The sequence below is a fragment of the Dromiciops gliroides genome, chromosome X, assembly GCF_019393635.1.
Source record: "Dromiciops gliroides isolate mDroGli1 chromosome X, mDroGli1.pri, whole genome shotgun sequence".
Classification (NCBI taxonomy): domain Eukaryota; kingdom Metazoa; phylum Chordata; class Mammalia; order Microbiotheria; family Microbiotheriidae; genus Dromiciops; species Dromiciops gliroides.
In genome coordinates this window covers 64,757,898-64,776,614 of record NC_057867.1, presented here as the reverse complement: position 1 = coordinate 64,776,614, position 18,717 = coordinate 64,757,898, and the positions used below count along the sequence as shown (strand labels likewise).

At 45.2% G+C, this 18,717-nt stretch overlaps 1 protein-coding gene across 1 annotated transcript in view; it reads right to left on the bottom strand.

The window, feature by feature from the left end:
- Positions 1-8,132: 8,132 nt before the first annotated feature.
- ZNF185 (zinc finger protein 185 with LIM domain) overlaps positions 8,133-18,717 on the bottom strand; it is a 43,667-nt gene continuing 33,082 nt past the window's right edge. The window contains exons 15-20 of the mRNA XM_043974669.1: positions 17,863-17,949; positions 17,485-17,685; positions 15,180-15,284; positions 11,197-11,299; positions 9,164-9,262; positions 8,133-8,223 (exon numbers count right to left, since the gene is read on the bottom strand). Of these exons, the coding sequence (XP_043830604.1) occupies positions 9,164-9,262; positions 11,197-11,299; positions 15,180-15,284; positions 17,485-17,685; positions 17,863-17,949 (595 nt within the window). The 3' untranslated portion in view covers positions 8,133-8,223. The remainder of the gene's footprint in view (positions 8,224-9,163; positions 9,263-11,196; positions 11,300-15,179; positions 15,285-17,484; positions 17,686-17,862; positions 17,950-18,717) is intronic.

Here is an 18,717-nt window from a genome sequence, read left to right as displayed (position 1 = left end):
TATGTTTTGAATGCCTTTTCCCTATTCAAGATCTATTTGTTGGTGGTTTTTAAAAATAAATTTTACTTCTCTCTTGCTTTTTTTCCCCATATAAATATTTTTATTATTTTCCAGTTGCATTTAGGGATGGTTTTCAACATTTGTTTTATAAGATTTCTATTTTCAGATTTTTCTTCCTCCCTCCCCCCTCCCCAAGACAGCGGGTGGTCTGATACAGGTTATGTATGTATAATCACATTAAACATTTCTGCATTAGTCATAAAAAAAAAACAAAAAAAAAAACAACAGTGAGAGTAGCATCTAGAAGGAGGGGTGGTTATAGTCTAGAGCATGGGGTTCAGTGCTGTGTACCACATTTCAGTAAGGACATTGCCAGGCCGTAGCACATCCAGAAGAGGGCACTGAGGACGGTGCCTGTGTTGGTCGTGGATCAGTGGAAGGAACTGTGGATATTTACCGTGGAGAAGAAAAGACTTAGGAGACACATGATAGCTGAGAAGTTAAGCACATTTTATTTGGCCTCAGAGGACCAAACTCATATTAGTGAGTGAGGCTCCTTTCTCTTCAGATCCTTTGTATTCCAAGGAGCCAAAACTCTTTGAAATACTCTTCCCATCAACATGTGCTTTTGACACATGTTCTAAGAGCATGATTCTGAGAAGAGATCCACAGGCTTCATCAACCTGCCCAAAGGGTCCAGGACACCCAGAAAGGCTAAGAACCCGGGAAACAGGAGAATTCAAGCTCTTTTGTGGGGCGTGGGGCGTGGGGCGTGGGGGATGGGGGTAGGGTGTAACTGCATCGACCAAGAGGCCTCCCAAGGAGGAGACTCCCTCTAGCAATGAGGATTAGCAACTCACCAGTAATTTATAGTTTTAAAGCTCCAGGCATCTCTTTAAAAGCAAGACCAAAATAAAAGAAGAAAAATAATCCAGTAAATAGAACCCAGCTAAAAAGGTAGCAGGTGATTAGATGGGTCTACTGTATCTTCTCCTTCATTCTTTCCAGAAGAGGCTTCTACTGACTCTTTAATAACTCAGACACAGTCGTGATCACCTCCTTGTCTTTGTTTTCCTGATCCTCTTATTTTAAGAAAATTGTTATTGGGGGCAGCTAGGTGGCACAGTGGATAGAGCACCAGCCCTGGAGTCAGGAGGACCTGAATTCAAATCCAGCCTCAGACACTTAACACTTACTAGCTGTGTGACCCTGGGCAAGTCACTTAACCCCAATTGCCTCACTTAAAAAAAAATTGTTATTGATCTTTTTAAACCATTGATTTCACTTCCCAATCATACCTTCCATCCCCCAACAGAATCCTCCCTTATAGCAAAAAAAAAAAAAAGTCCAGCTAAGCAAAAGGAAACAAAGAAGTTTGATAACCATACCCCCTACCACAGTCTACCATCTTCCTTGGGAAGAAAACAGGCTTTCCTGACAGTCTGAGAGCTGGCAAATATCTTAGAGGTTATTTGGTTCCATGCCATGTCTTACAGCTAAGAGTAGTGAAGTGACTTACCCAAGGCTACACAGCTAAAAGACACAGAATTTGAACCCAGCTCCTCTGACTCTAAAGCTGGCATTCTCTCTAGGGTACAAGATCTGTGCTGCATTGATCAGAGTCCTGATGTCTTTGAGTGGCCTTTTCCTTTATGATATTGTGGTTATTGTGTTTCCTGATCCTTTAAAACTAGAAAGTCTATTAGAAGATTCTTTAAAAAAGTCTATTAGATCTTTTAAGAAAGTCTATTAGAAGATCCTTTAAAACTCGAAAGTCTATTAGAAGAGCTGGGAATGGTCTAGAGATACATGCCATTCTGTCTGTCCTATTTTGTTCTTCAGGAATAATAATTTCCTGGCTGTCACTTCTTCAGGGTATATGTGACTTTATTTCTAATTGACCTGAATTAAATCCTTGAAAATCACATTCGTAAAAAAAAGAAAGAAAGAAAGAAAGAAAATCACATTAGCAATTAGTAATTACTGTATTAGGCAATTATTTGTGGATTATTTTGTGGCTGTGGATGCGGAGCTGATCTGAGGAATCTCAAGTCTCCATTAATGGGTTGGGAATGATCCCCTTCCCCCAACCCCCCCCCCCCCAGATGATCCTGGCCTCAAACTTAATCTTGAAAGGGTTCTATGTGTGGCTGATGTGGTTGACTTTGCAACTCCTTCATTCCACTTAAGAGTATTTTAACATCCAACATGATTCTGTCATTTCTATTTTGTTCTCCACTTGCAAAGTAGCTATGTCACCAACATTAACTAGGTTTCCCCCCTAATTTGCACATATCTAGACATTTGTAAATCTCTGACAGTTTTCTTGAAACTCTGCACACACACACAGACTCTTCCCTGGGGTGGGGAGAGGGAGAGAGCCAAATCAACTAAGCAATGTGCTTGGATTTGGTAACAGGGCCGAGGTTTGAATTCTGGCTCTGGTGCTATGTGATCTTGAGCAAGTATAAGCCAGCGCTTACATATGACACTTAATAAATGCTACATATGACTGACTTAACATCTGGGCCTCTATAAAGTAAGGTTCCTTCCAGTTCGAAATCCTGATACTGTCTAAAGGGCTCTCAGAACTCACTAAACGGGGTTCACAGTCAAGCAGGAAGCCCACCAACCCAGAAGCCATCTGGGCCAGGAGGAGATAGGATGGTCCGGGCCCCGCCCCCCCCCCCCCGGGGGCAGCAAGAGGGATCAAGGATAGACTTGCCCTTGGGGGAAGGAGGGAGAGGAGGAGAGGAGTCATCAAGTCAGCTAGCATTTATTCAGCATTATTTACGTGTTGAAATCTGGGAAAAATCTCAGTCTTCTCCGCCGCCCCTCCCCCCCATCCTGCGTTGGAGATTGGGGAGGGGGAGGAAGAAATTCCCACTTAACAACCTCGGAGAGAACAAAAGACCACATTAAATATTCACGCAGCACGTCTACAATTCTACAAGGCGCTTTTCACATATCTCTCGTGAGGCTTAAAACTACCCTGTGTGGTAGGTATCCCCATTTTATAAATGGGGAAACTGAGGCACAGAGGAGGGAAAAGACTTAGGAAAGTACCTGACGTAGGATGGAAACCTCTCACCTTCGGCCTTCCCGCCCCTCCACCCCCTGGTGGCCATGCCCTCCTCAATTTCCGCTCAATGCCCCCCCCCCCCCCCTTCTCCCACTAAAGGACGTGGCCTCGGGCTTCCTCTAGAGGTCCGCCCAGGCTAAAGTGAGAGGATGGTTAGGGCTCCTGCGGCATTACAGGGCCCCGGGAGTAGTGGTGGTGGTGATGGAATAGGACTACGATTCCCAGAACCCTCACTTAGCACCATTTCCGGCCTCCGGCCGGAACTAAATCAAAACTTTGGGGATTCTGGGAAATGTAGTCCTATTGACCGGCGCCGAGGCTAAGGCTCCGGTTCGGGGAAACACATCCCCACGGCGGGTTCTGGAAAACAGAATTTGGGAGGGCCTGAAAGGGCCTGAGGAGCCAGAGCTATGAAGTTCTTTGGTCTGCAGGGGGGAAGGCAGAATCATTGATTTTTCCCTTGAGATTCTTTCCGGAGCCGGGGAAAGCGATGATGCAATGTCGCATGGGATGCGTGCGTAGCCTCTGACCTGCGTCCGCCCTGGGGGCATGGGGTTTGTGCGCATGTGCACGGCGGAACTAGACGGAATGTGATGAAAAGGGGCAACGGAAGAGACTCGGATGTTGGGCGGTGTCTCTGAGGGAAGATGGGTAGGGCTCAGTATAGAGATCCTAGGAGTCTTGAGATATCCGGGTTTAATTCCCGCCCCTGACACATCCTTCCTGTGTGTGATAAGTAACAAGTCATTTAGCCTCAGTTCTCAATCTGTAGAAAGTGGTATTGGGGGGAGGAGCTACTGAGATGATAATTCCCATAAAGTGCTGTGGCGATAACGGGCCTTGCGCATCTGAACCATCCATTCCCTCTGAGAAGACGAAGAAGAATGGGGGCCCAGCACATGATGAGCCTCTTGGTGGCCTTGTCTCTCGCCGCCCCCGCCCTGAGGGGCAGTTAGCAAACATTTAGGGATCAGAAAAGGGGTAAAATAGGTGTCCTAAGAGGTGAGGAAGCATGGGGGACAGCCTGGTACAAAGGCTTGTTGTCAGTGAACCATAAACCCAACATGAGCTGTCAGTGTGATGTGGCTACCTCAAACTGGTAATCCCACCATACAAAATGAAGCTGGAGTTTTCTGCTCAATTCTGATCTTCACATTTTAAGAGAGAGGAGGGCAACTGGGTTGGATCACGTAGAATCATAGCCCAACTCTCTAATTTTACAAAAAGGGAACCTGCAGTACCAGTAAAGGGTAGTAGTTTGCCCAGGGCAAGCCAGGTAAGAAAGTATTCCAATTCAGGACTCCAAATTCAGCACTGTAGGAAGGGCATCTAACCAGCCATGACGTAGTTGCTGAATGAACTGCAGTTATTTATCCTGGACTAGAAAGCTGGAGGGCAAACAGGACTGCAGGACTTAAATAAAGTATTGTCAATAGAGGAAAGTTTACACTTGTGTTTTTTTAGGAGGCTAATTTTGCCTCAGCATATGTAAGAACTTTGTAAAAATTCAAGTTGGGATGGGCAGCCTTGTAGTAGTGAGCTTGCTGCAACCAGTTACTCAAGAAGAGAACCTTTCTCTAGAAGGAATCCTTGTAGCACTGGTTATGAATTTATACTAGCTGATTTCTAAGGTCTCTTCTAATTCAGACATTCTAGGATTCTCTAGAACAAGTAGCTCTTTCCATTTGTTCAGGCTGACCTTGGCTGCTTGGGTGAACTCAGGCAGGCCTTTTTACTTTTTCTGAGACTATTTTCTCTTCTGTAAAATGTCGTATTTGGGGGCAGCTAGATGGCTCAGTGGATAGAGCACCGGCCCTGGAGTCAGGAGTACCTGAGTTCAAATCCGGCCTCAGACACTTAATACTTAACTAGCTGTGTGACCCTGGGCAAGTCACTTAACCCCAATTGCCTCACTAAAAAAAAAAAAAAAGAAAAAAAGTTGCATTTGGATTAGATTGGGCCACCCCTTTGGCAGTTTGGTGAAGCCTATGGACCCGTCTCAAAATAATGCTTTAAATGTATACAATAAAATACAAAGGACAGAAATTATGTGAAAATATAATCCAAAATATTTTTTGTAACCAAGATTATAGGCCCCAGGTTAACAACCCCTGTGTTAGAAGATGTCTAACGTTCCTTCCAGGTCCATATCACTTGTGTTTTTACCCTTTAGGAAGCACCTGCCCCAATGTCTCTTTCCACTGTCCCCCACACTCCCTGAAGTACTAGGCGAGTCTTTGCTTTTGCATGGGAAATTCCTTCAGGTCACTGTTATTCCATCATTTCAGTTCTGTTCAACTCTTTGTGACCCCATTTGGAGTTTCCTTGGCAAAAATACTGTAGTGGTTTGCCATTTCCTTCTCCAGCTCATTTGACTGATGAGAAACTGAGGCAAACAGGGTGAAGTGACTTGCCAAGCATCACACAACTAGTATCTGAGACCAAATTTGATTTTTTTTTTTTTTAGGGCAATGAGGGTCAAGTGACTTGCCCAGGGTCACACAGCTAGCAAGTGTCAAGTGCCCGAGGCTGGATTTGAACTCAGGTCCTCCTGAATCTAAGGCCAGTGCTTTATCCACTGCGCCACCTAGCTGCCCCCTAGATTTGATTTTTTTTTGAGGGGCAATGAGGCAGATTTAAATTTAGGAAAATCAGTCTTCCTTACTCCAGGCCTGGCACTTTATCCACTGTACTACCTAACTGTTTTCCTTCAGGTCATAGAGGATATCAGACCACAAAAGTCCATCATATCCAATTAGCCCTTTTGTCAAAAGTAACGACAATTAGAGACATAGGCCAGCAAGAAATCTGAAACCTGAATATTTATTTAAATTGTGATGAGATAAAGGAAACAATAAATCAGCAAGCATAATAAATAAGGGTCCCCAGGTGACAATGAAACAGGTATAGCCAGCCCCCCAAACTGATAATAGCAATGAAAAAGCCAAACTGTGGTGCCAAGGCTTGCCCACTTGTTCTGAGCCTGTTTGAAGAGAACAGAAACTGTCAGGGCCCAGACACTAACGCTCCTCACTCCTTGGTCTAGTTGGACAGACTGCTGCTTCTGACACTTCCCTCCAGGGTAACTGCAAACTTCTTGATGACAACAGACCTGCACCTCCAGCAATAGCCCCTCTTCCCCAGCCACCTCATCCTTTGGCAGGTTAAAAAAATCTTCTAAATGGATCTTCTGCTCATTTCTTCACCAAGGGGGAAGGGTGGGGAGAGGAGAAAGTGGGCTGCATTTGGGACCCTCTCCTGAACTACCTTGCACATCTGTCCTTTCATCAGTCCCCACTTCCACCCTCTCCCTTGATGGGTCCCCACTCTCAGAAGGGGATTACAGTGAAATACAATATGCTGAGCTCAGGGGATGTCTGTCGTGAAGGGGGATGGTCATCCTGTGGTGTGGGATGACCAGCCAAAATGTGAGGAACTCTCCCCAGGCATGTCTTTTTTTTTTTTTTTTTTTTTTTTAGTGAGGCAATTGGGGTTAAGTGACTTGCCCAGGGTCACACAGCTAGTAAGTGTTAAGTGTCTGAGGCCGGATTTGAACTCAGGTCCTCCTGATTCCAGGGCCGGTGCTCTATCCACTGTGCCATCTAGCTGCCCCCAGGCATGTCTTTTAATATATGTTGCTCAGAAGTTGTGCTTGCTCCAGTGTGATATAGTAGGGGAAGGCTGTCTTTCTGTCATGGAGGCATAGGAAACACAAGACTATGGGGGCTCTTTGGCTTCAGGGGGCCCTTTCTCTAGCACGCTGGACAAGATGTCTCCAGCACACAGCCCAGGTGGTAGTAATGAGCACTCATGAGCTCTGGGCCATAGCCCCATACCTCTCTACCTCCTCGGGGCTTCAACTTACTAGAATCCTTCAGGTTTGTGTACCTACAAACTTATCTACTCTTTAACATTTTTTTTTTTGGTGGGGCAATGAGGGTTAAGTGACTTGCCCAGGGTCACATAGCTAGTAAGGGTCAAGTGTCTGAGACTGGATTTGAACTCAGGTCCTCCTGAATCCAGGGCCGGTGCTTTATCCACTGCGCCACCTAGCTGCCCCCCCAACTTGTCTACTCTTGATAAAGTGAAAAAATCAAAACTAATAAAAAAACTGGATAAAGGTAAAACCCAACGCTAATCAAAAGCTGGATAATGCAATAAATCAAGGCTAATAAAATATTAGATAAAGGAAAAACCCAAAGCTAATAAAAATCCGGATAATACAAAAAAATCAAAGCTAATAAAATGCTGGATAATGCAAAAAACCCAAACTAATGAAAAATTGGATAAAGGAAAATCATTAAATCTAATAAAAAGCTGGTTAATACAAAAACCCAAAGCTAATTGAAAAAGCTGGATAATATAAAAACCCAAAGCTAATTGAAAAAAAACTGGATAATTCAAAACACCTAAGCTAATAAAAAGCTGGATAATACAAAAAAATCAAAACTAAGAAAAGCTGGATAATTCAAAAACCCAAAACTAATGAAACATTGGATAAAGGAAAATCACTAAACCTAATAAAAAGCTGGTTAATACAAAAACCCAAAGCTAATTGAAAAAACTGGATAATATAAAAAAACCAAAGCTAATGGAAAAAACTGGATAATTCAAAACACCTAAGCTAATAAAAAGCTGGATAATATAAAAACCCAAAGCTAATTTAAAAAGCTGGATAATTCAGAACCCCCAAACCAATAAAAAGCTGGATAATACAAAAAAATTAAAACTAAGAAAAGCTGGATAATTAAAAAACTCAAAACCAATGAAACATTGGATAAAGGAAAAATACTAAAGCTAATAAAAAGCTGGATAATTAAAAAACCCAAAGCTAATAAAAACTGCATAATTCAAAAAATCAAAACTAATTTAAAAAGCTAGATAATTTAAATAAAACAAAGCTAATAAAAAGCTGGATAATACAAAAAATTAAAGCTGATCAAAAAGCTGGATAATACAAAAAATCAAAGCTAATAAAAAGGTAGATAAGACTAATTATCTTTGTGAAACATTTTCAACTGATTAGAAGGGAAGAGATGAAGGAAACAACTGGGAATTAGTAATAAAGGGAAACAGTGTAACTGGAGATTTAAGAAGATGGGTCCCCATCTTCACGATGACTCTTTGCAGGCTGATTGAAGCTGTAAGAAAAGAGAAGAAAACATGAGATCTGAAATGTGGAGATGGGAAGATGGTACTTCTTCCTCCAGTCATCACCAAAGCCCTGGGGCTGAAATGGAATGAATAGCGCGTCTTGAAAAAAACAAACCAAACCAACAAAGCACCAGCCCACTATTTTACTCAAAATTGCATTACACAAATTGGACCAAATTTTGTGCTTGGGTACCCACAGAGAAATTCAAATGGCTTCATGGAGGAATGCATGGCATTTCTTAGGACAATAACCCCAAGGCTGCTCTAGGAGTGCTTTGGATAAAATTGCTTTTGCTTATCTCATCACTTGTGGAAATATCTGGGGGGTCTTCCTTCACTTAAATGATGTTCTCATAGTTTGACTGTTTTACTGAGCAACTGGTACCAATGGGTGTTGGGTAATCTGTACTTTACAGTATAGACATCTGGAATTGGAAAGCAGGGGTGGTTAAATTGGATATTGTGTGCGTGTGTGTGTGTGTGTGTGTGTGTGTGTGTGTGTCTCGGGCCTGCACACATTCTAGCTCTGTTGTTTTATGATCTGTCCTTGAAATAGGGGAACCTAACCTGTAAAAGTCCAAGCTTAGCAAGTCATCCCCAATTACTCATCTTCAATGAGGTATGTGCCAATGGCCATGCATGCCCATACCCTCCAGTGGGAAATCCAATCAAAGACCCAGACAAAGGCTCACTGCCCTTTGCTCATCAAGTTGATCAGGGGACTCCCCAGATTAACCTCTTATAGTAAGATTCACTGCAAATGAATGACGACATGTGGAAAGTTTGAGGGATGAAAAGGCCCAACTGACAAGAGCAAAGGGAACATCTGCACTAATAATGCATGATTCCTGCATCCAAAGTGCTTCCCAAAAGACCTTAAAGGAACCTCATGTTCTGGGCCCAAAGAATGGAGAAGGGCAGACTCACCTAGAAGAGTCTTGCATAGCATTGGTCACAGTGAATGATTCCCTTGTGGATGTACACATGGTCCAGCATCGTGCCCATTTTTCTCTTGCAAATCCCACACTGCAAATGAGATGAAGAATGGTTATAAGGTTAGTGGAAATCCAGCCCTAAGTAAATAAGCACAGGGCAGACCAGAATCAAAGCAACCAGATGAGGAAGAGGCAGCATCTGTACTGTGGGAGGGAAGTCCTCCTCCTTCAGTCCCTCTGAGACCATGGCCAGTATAGAGAGATGTAACTAAAAATCCACTTCTGACTCAGGAAAGGAATCTGAAAGTTGTTGCAGACTGTTTGTTGAAGCCCTCACCACCCAATCAACTTCTGTGGTCAAAACACCTCAGAATACTCTGGGAATCATCAAAGGTTAATTATGGGAAACGCCCTTAGGCAAACATCTTGCCCTTCAGGACTGGCTTATGGGTTCTATAGTCCAGAAGCTGGACAACCTTCCAACAAGCTATCAACCCTACCATTAGCATTTCATCCCTGGAGAATCAAGACAACTTCACTCTCAGACCTCAGCCCATTAAGACGCAAATGGGGGCGGGGAGGGGAAGAGACACCTTGAGCTCCTATGGGCTAAGACATTAATAATCAATTAACACATGAGCAGGGACTATAATCAGAGACTGGAAAGGCCCTTAGAGATCTAGTTCTACCCCATTTATTTGATAGATAGAGAAACTAGGCTACCATGAGGGGAAGCCACTTGCTCAAGGTTACGTAAATACCTTCTAGCAGAGCTCAGAACTGAAACCAAGTCTCTTTGACTCCCAGTCCAGCTTTATTTCTATTACTGATGCCAGAAATGGGGCACAGCTTGAAGTGGGATTGTGTGTATGTGTGTCTAAGAGAGGTTCTCATTGGACAGATTGAGGGGAAGATACCAAAGACCAATTTGAGTTAATTCACAGTGGGTCTGGGTCTGCAGTTCGAGAATATATATGGCACATACATAAACGTGTATTATAAACGAGAGAGTGTGGGCATGTCCCATCCCGCCTATGTGTGCTGCACAGGTGCCCAAAGGAGCATTTTTCTGGAGCTGTGGACTCTCAGGGTGGGAAATTCTTGATGGCATGTGGCATTCCCTCAGCTGAACCAGATCCTCATAGGTTTAGCATTGCCTAGGGCACTGAGAAGTTAAGTGACTTGTCCAGGATCATATAACCAGTATGGGCCTGAGGCTGGAATTGAACCAGGTCTTCCTGGCTTTCAGGCTGACCTGTATAATAAAAATGTCTATGTGTATATGGCTATATTTTCTATATGAATCAAATTTTATAGCAATGCGTTCCACAATCGTATTACTTTTTTGGAGCGAATAGGGTTGAAATATCATTAATGAGTGGTTAGAGCACCAGCCCTGGAATCAGGAGTACCTGAGTTCAAATCCGGCCTCAGACACTTAACACTTACTAGCTGTGTGACCCTGGGCAAGTCGCTTAACCCCAATGGCCTCACTTAAAAAAAAAAAAAGAAATATCATTAATGATGAAAGGAAAGCTGCCACTCATATCCTATATTGCTGCTGACCCTGGGTTACCGTAAGCCATGCCAATGCATAAACTTTGGAAGGTCCTACCCACCCTGAGCCTGTTATCCAGGGATGAAGTGGAGAGGAGCTAGTTCCCTGGCAGTGGCCCCCCTGAAGCCTCAGCTACTCACAGAGACCAGCTACCAGGGCTTTGGGTTAAGATCCACTGATGAAAATCACTCATCTGTTGGTTTCCTTCTCTACAAAATGAAGATACGTTGATGATCCTGAAGGTCCCTTCCAGCTCTGAATCCATACGGCTCTGAATCTAATGGCTGTAGGTCCTGCATGTTCTTTCAAAAGCCTGTGGATCTACTTGGGCGTAGTTACACAAAAGGCCTCAGCTTTGGATAACCTCTGGAATTTGAAGAACTACCATGCTTTCCCAACAGAGGGGGATGGACAGGGGAAGAGGGAAGTAAATGGATTTGGGTTTTTAATAGGAAAACAATCCTTACCTTGAAGCAACCCTCATGGCAGCAGATGCCCAAGTGCTCCAGAGTAATTTTGGGGCCAGATCTGATCTCGTTGCAGCAGTAAGTGCAGATAACACCACTTATCCTAGGGACAAGGAGGAGATCTTGGTGAATGGCCAAGGGGCAGGCTAAGACAATGCTAGTTTGGGTTCCTGGCTCCAGATGGTTCGAAATCCGTTACATCAGCCACAGGCCCAGGGCCAGGATCACAAACAATCTACCTCCATTCCCACTTTAGAGACGGCCTGAGTACAGTTTCCTGCAGGTCTGCCAGGAGTTGGCACAGAAACTTCTGATTGGAGGGCATGGGACTTGCTGGCTCTCCTCAGCTCCAAGGACTAAGCAGTGGGCATGTTGGGACCACCCTCTTTCTTTCTGCCTTCCCCCTGTCTAGTTTTACAGCTCTTGGCTGGAGCCTTGGATAGCAGAACTGGCACCTGCTATGCCAGATCCACAGCAACATTCCACCCAGCTCTAGATCTCTGAAGAGGTATATTGCAGTTCATTCTCTTAAAATGAATTAGCAGCTTATTTTCCTGAGCTCCCTACTCCAAGGTTAGTCTGGCACCAGAGGTCTTCATTTCACCTCAAACTAATGTCAGCCAACACTTTCTATCTATCTATCTATCTATCTATCTATCTATCTATCTATCTATCTATCTATCTATCTATCTATCTTCACGTCCCATGTACTTATTCATCTCTATGAATTAGCTCCACCCTACCTTCCCCTCAAAAGGCACTACTCAGAAGAAGCAAGCTGAGGGGGCATGTGTTAGGGTTCTTAGGTAAAAGGCAAGTGAAGACTGCTCCCCACACCCAGTGGTTAAATAGCTCCCAAGGACCCAGACCAAGGCACTGACAAATGTCTGTAAGCATTTGAGGCAATTAGCGGCAGACTAAAGATTTGGTCCATTCTTCTAGCCCGTCAAGTTACTTTGGGACTCTGATCTTGTTAGCTATCATGTCATCCCTCTCTCCCACATCTGTCATCTCCAAATTCAGTAAAATGCACTTGTGTGCTATACAACAGTATATGAACATTTTCTTCAGTTGTCTTCCATTCCTGAATAGTCTTCCTTCTCTGTTTTGACTACTGACCTTCCTGGCTTCCTTTAAGTCCCAAATGAAATCCCACCTTCTCCAGGAAGCCTTCCCCACCCCCTCTTAATTCTAGTGCCATCCCTCTATTAATTATGTTCTATTCACCCTGTATATAGCTTAATTTGTATATTTTTGCATGTTGTCTCCCCCACTAGACTGTAAGCTCTTTGAGGGCAGGGACTGTCTTTTGCCTCGTTCTGTAACTGCACAGTGCCTGGCCCATGGTAGGCATTTAACGTTTGTTCATTGATTGACCAGAATAGGGCTAAGGACAGAGAGATCTGTGGCACCTAACATAGGTCTTATTGGCCACTTGGGTCCTATTCAACCCAAATGTGTCATCCTATCCTTTCCATCTCGTTCATAAGAACATAAGTATGCTGTCCTGACACAGATTCACTGTCAACATATGTAGGGTTGCTGGCCTAGTTTGTTATCTAGCTCTGTGCCTCTACAAGCTTCTTAGAATTGTGTTAAGTGAAATCCAACAGGTTTGTAGCAGGCCCAGAGGAGCACGCAGGTGCTGTAACAATTGCTGTGCTGTATTTCCTGGCTCTCATGTTCTGAAGGGTCAGAATTTCAGATCCCAAGTAAGCCAAGTACTGTAGCAGAGCATCTGTGGATCAAAATAACTGGCACAATTTCATTGGTGTGCATATCCTGGTAACCCTGCAAGACCATCCTGTAGTAAAGCCACAAAATGAACATCTCTGGAACAGGCACCCCCACAGGAGTGGACTGACCTCTGTGTAAAGAAGAGACATGCTAGGAGGACTGTTCAGTGTCAGTCCAGTCATCTGGGTTTCTAGTGCTCCAGGAAAAGGGTGGGAAGGATGGACTCTTGGTCACTCATCAAGGAGCAATGGAGAAGCATTCAGCAGAGCTTTAACTGAGGCCCAAGGCAGACCAAAGAGCCCTAGGGTTAGACAGTTTGCTAAGCCAGTCAGAAGAAAGGAGAATTCTGGGAGCCAGGGCCCAAGAGTAAGAATCACCATGTTCATAGGAAGAAACCTTTTGTTGGTAGACTAGAAAGCCGAAACACACCACGGCCTTCCCAGCAATGGGGATTCAGAGAGATATGTATACCAACTCTAATCAAGCATTTACCAACCTCCATGGGGATTCAGAGAGATATGTATACCAACTCTAATCAAGCATTTACCAACCTCCATGGGGATTCAGAGAGATATGTATACCAACTCTAATCAAGCATTTACCAACCTCCATGGGGATTCAGAGAGATATGTATACCAATTTGAATCAAGTATTTATCAGCCTCCTGCTAGGCACAGATAGTCCTTGCTCTCAAGGGGCTTTATAATCTAGAAGAGGGGATGAAATAAAGGCACCTGGAGTGGCTGTAAAACAAATTGGAAAGGGAGGGCAAGTGAGGCTAATGGATTGGAGGAACTGGGGAAGAGCTTGGGAAAGCTTTGTGGAGTAACTGACACCTCAGACAGGCCTTGATTCAGGAGCTGAATAGGTGGAAATGGAGTAGAAAGGGGGAATGGACCTAGATGTGAGGGACATGCAGCTAGATTGTGGAGGCCCTTGAAGGACAGAAGCAGCCCTAGTGTTCTATTCTTTGAGTCAATAGGGATCCAGTGAAGATGTGTGAGTACAGGAGTAGTGGACATAGCCAACTTGTGCATTAACAAGGCGGCCAGATTGGAGAGGAGACAGACTGGAAGCGGGGGCCAACATAAGACATGTAGAAAGGTATACATTTGGCACAGGACTGGCTGGTTGGAGCATCCTCAGGACACCAAAGATCACAGGTAAGCATGTCTGGAGGCTGAAACCCATAAAGTTCAAAGGGACACTTTCTCTTACTTGCTGAAACGTGAGGAGGGCCTAGCAGATGACAGTGCTCGAGCATTCATATACTCCTTTGCGGAGAACATCCCTTTGCTATAGAAAAGCAAAGAACAGAAATGTGGAACAAAGGACTCAGAGCAAGGAGAAACTGAGAAAAGGCTCTCTCTCTCCCTTGTGCCGACTCTTCTCTGAAGAGCTTGCATATTTCTTTTCTTTTCTTTTCTTTTCTTTTCTTTTCTTTTTTTTTTTTTTTGGTGAGGCAGTTGGGGTTAAGTGACTTGCCCAGGGTCACACAGCCAGTAAGTGTTAAGTGTCTGAGGCTGGATTTGAACTCAGGTCCTCCTGAATCTAGGGCCGGTGCTCTATCTACTGCGCCACCTAGCTGCCCTTGCATATTTCTTTTGAGGGGGCTAGCAAATGGCACAGATATTCTCTCTGGAAGCCTTGACTACAAGCCCTTTTATGATATCAGGCAATAACATCCAGCATTGCACCATCTATCAAGCAAGGGGCAAATACCCTTGTCAGTTGGGCCCCAACATTTCATCCCCAGTAGGGTGAAAGGAGAAATGAGGAAGTCAGGTTGTGGCTCAGGTCCACAAAGAAGTATCTCACCCACCCAGTCTGGATCACAGAGGTCCAGTGGACAGATGGGAATCTTGTGTTCTAGAGCCAAGGCAGGCCCAAGTTAAATGACATCAAGGCCAAATGGATCCCACAGTTTGCTTTTCTTGTATGACCTCTCTACCTAGAATGGACCCTGAGGGACTATCATGGACAAGAAGTCACCTCCCTTCTTCTAAGCCTACCCTAGATCAGGCCCACAGGTCTTGGAACTAAACCAGAACTTGGAAGGACCTTCAAGTGGATCGAGTCACCAAAGGGCATTCACTACTCGCTGGTCTTCCTAAGGCAGTGGCCCAGCCAAGAAAAGAAGCCAAGGTATCTGGCTTTAGGCAAGCAGCAGGGGAGCCAAGATGGCTACTCCTCTCCTTTCTTGTTCTGGGATAACAGAGACACTGACCACCCTTTCCCTTCCTTACTTGGCAGGGTTAGAGGAGCCTTCGCTGCCCGAGCTCGAGGCACTGTCTCTGAGGCTGGCAGCCTTGCTGCTTGCAGATGTCTTCTCCCCTGAAATAGGGACACACCTGAGAAAGGAGGAGAAGTCTTTGTGAGTACAAGAAGCCAGGGCTTCCTCAGGGCACAAGGTTCCACAGCAGAAAAAGCAGAAAAGCCATAGCTTGATGCTTCTCTGGAGCCACCATATCCTTTGTAGGTAACACATCCTCTGGGCTTTACCTGAGGGATTTCAAAGTCCCTGTTGAGAGGCGTGCTATGATCTTAGGAAGATCCCGCACAGAAGCAATTGAGGTGATGGACTAACATGCAAGAACCAAAAGAAATTGGGGGATATCTACTCTTCGGGAGCTATGGCTCCTGTCCAGGGTGAGGGGCCCTCCCCTGCCTCAGAGAACCAGCAAGAAGATCCAGAAAGGAGAATGAGTCACCTGAGCTACAAAGTCAGCAAGAAGGCCTCTGGAGTGGTTCCCACAGCAAGAGGGAGACGATTTGGAATGTGCTCGCTGCACAGCCCTAGGAAACACCAGCAAATTCTGCTAGGAGGCACAGCTCCTCAGGGTATGCAAGGCAATCTGAGAGGGGAGAGCTGGCGTATCTCTGTTAGACAGTAAGTAGAGAGAGTATAGGCATAGTGGCCAAGAGCACCAAGGAGGAAGGATTGCTAAGCTAGCAGCAGCAATAGCCCCTAAGCTCACAGCCTTCCTTCTGTTGAGTGTAGGTTGCTCTTGGATGTCAGTGTCAGACCAGTGGGGTCATAGCTTGTTAGCACTACTCCAGAGCCTATCCACAGCAGACAGGAGAACTGTGCCTCAGACCTGGCCTAGAACAGCCTGTCTGATCATCCTAAGTGTGCTTAGTTATACTTTGTCTCCCAAAGGCAGGCATCCAGATGTGTCACCTACAGAGAAGTCACCAAAAGAAGTCAGGCATCCCCCAGTATCCAACTCTGGGGTTCATTCCATCTAAGATGGCTTTGGTGTTAGGGAGGTGCTTAGCACAGTGCTTGGCACATAGTAGGCGCTTAATAAATGCTTTCTCACTGTTGACCGACTTGACCACTTTGCTGAAAAGCAAGTTAATCACTGCTTCAACATGCTTTCCCTTGCCTTGGAGGCCATAAGGGCTTCCTGTAGTGGCTCTCTGATCCTGGGCAATGACACCCAGTGGTTCTAACTTAAGAAGGCTGCTTCCTCAATTCGCAAACCAACAGAAGCATCTCCTTCACCGGAGGTCTGCTCTAGCCATAAATTTCAATGACCTCTATGGGAAAGGTCTTTGGACTGCAGCCCATCCATCTTCTGAGGGTGGACTTAATTTTGGACATAGCCAGAAGTTATTTGAAGTCCTGTCTGGTGAATAAGCTTGGCATACTGGCTTAGGGCTAGTGGCTTTGCCTCTAGTCAACAGGAGTGTCGTCGTGATCAAGAGGCCAATGGCTAGGCCCCCATTCCTGCCTTCCTCTGTTGAGCCCGGACCCTTGCAAATGTTTCAGAACCCAAATGTCTGACCTGCTGGGATGAATTCCTCAGCAACAATACCATCAGTGTGTAACAAACAGCGGCATCATGTCCTCTCGTCCTCACATGCCCAAGCTTTCCACCATAGACACTAACATTTTCTGGTTCCCCGTGGAAACACCATGTCTTATGTCTCTCATCATCGGCTCCTATTTGCCTCAAAAATGTGTTCAATTTTCCAGGTTTCCTTCAAGTCCTAGTTCCTGCCAGACTAGAGCCTGGCCCTGGTCTCTACCAGTCCTAGGGATCCATGTCCTTCCCCTTCAAGTCCTCCCCCCACACATGCTGCCTTCTCCCCATCCCCTCCATTCCCCTACACAGACTTGCTGCTGTTCACTTTGATGAACATGGAAAGAACACTAGCTAATCTAGCTAGAGAAACTCAGTTCAAATGCCACCTTTGACACTAACTACCTGCAACATCGGGCAAATCAATTAGCTTCCCCGAACCTCAGTTTCTTCATCTGCAAAATGAAGAGGTTGGCCCCTTCTAGCTTCCCAAATGATCTCCATCCCCCCACTCATCACCCTCAGCAGATCTGTCTGGGCCCTGGGTCCACCAGAAACATCCAATGAGACTCCTTCCTCCTCTGCCTCCCTGGGCCATGTGAGAACAGTATGATAGAGAGCAAGTATAGCTACAACTGGGTGGGGGAAGAAGCAAGTCCTGGCAGAAGATTTGGCTTAAAAGCACCTAAAACCTACATTTCCACCATCTTTTAGAGTTCACCAGCCTCGCCTCAGCCCTTACCTTCTGGAGCTGGACTCTTGGCCACTGCCCTTCAGGGGCAGCTGGTGAGTAGAATCTGGAGTGTTGACTCTATAGTCACTACTGTAGTGAATCTTTGGATCCGGGCGGGTGCTTCCCTTGGCTCCAGCAGGTCCAGTACTGTCCCATCTGGCCTCCCTGACGATGGTAGTAACACTTCTCTCCTCATAACCAGAGAGAGAGCTAGAAAAGAAGGAAACCATCAATGGAGCCCATGCCCCACACTACACTAACATGAATTTGAGATTTCATTTACAAGCAAAAGCCACTGTCCTCATAGTTTCAGGGAATCCCCTCTTTTGCCACTATTCATTTTGCTGATCAAGTGAATAAATAGAATCCCTAAATCTTTAGGCTAACCTCCTGTGTTCGGATGTCATCATGTTATCCACGCTGGGCAGAGTTCCAAATCTTTGGTCAGTGGAGCTGACAGAGGATGATGCAAATCTGCAAGAACAGAAGAAGATGTGAGATCCAAAGGGACCTTCGAGGTCATCTAAGTCAACCTCTTCATTGTACAGATGGGGAAACTGAGTCCTAGAAAAGGAAAGTGACTTGGCCAGAAGTCACATGGGTAGTGGACTGAAGAGCTCATGTAGGCTATTTGTTCAGTCATGTCCAACTCTCTGTGACCCCATTTGGGGTTTCCTTGGCAGAGATACTGGAGTGGTTTGCCGTTTGTTCCTCTAGCTCATTTGACAGATGAGGAAACTGAGGCAAACAGGGTCAAGTGACTTGCCCAGGGTCATATAGCTACTAAGTATCTGAGGCCAGATTTGAACACAGCAAGAGATCAGAATCTTTTACACATGTACTGTACTCTCTTGCTCCAAACCCTTTCACATTCCTTATCCTTCCTTAACTACACAACCACCTGAAGGAGGGCAAGAGAGTATTCAGCTCATGCTGCCCACCAACAAGTTTGCCCCCCCCCATGCTCATCAGCTTGTTTGCCAATTTCTGGCAAGTCCCAGGAAAATCGTCTATGGTAGTGGGCAAGAACACTAGATTCCCATGTAGCTAACCAGGGTCCAAGGCTTGACTCTCTCTTGCTTTCTCTATGAGCTTAGGAAAGGTGTGATATCATGGAAAGAGCTCTGCAAAGCAAGTTGAAATGCATCCATTTTAGCCCCAGCCTGCTAAAAGTTGGGCCATTGACTAGACATGTGACCTTAGGCAATCTCTCTGAGATCCCTAGCTTAAAGAGGATGAGCT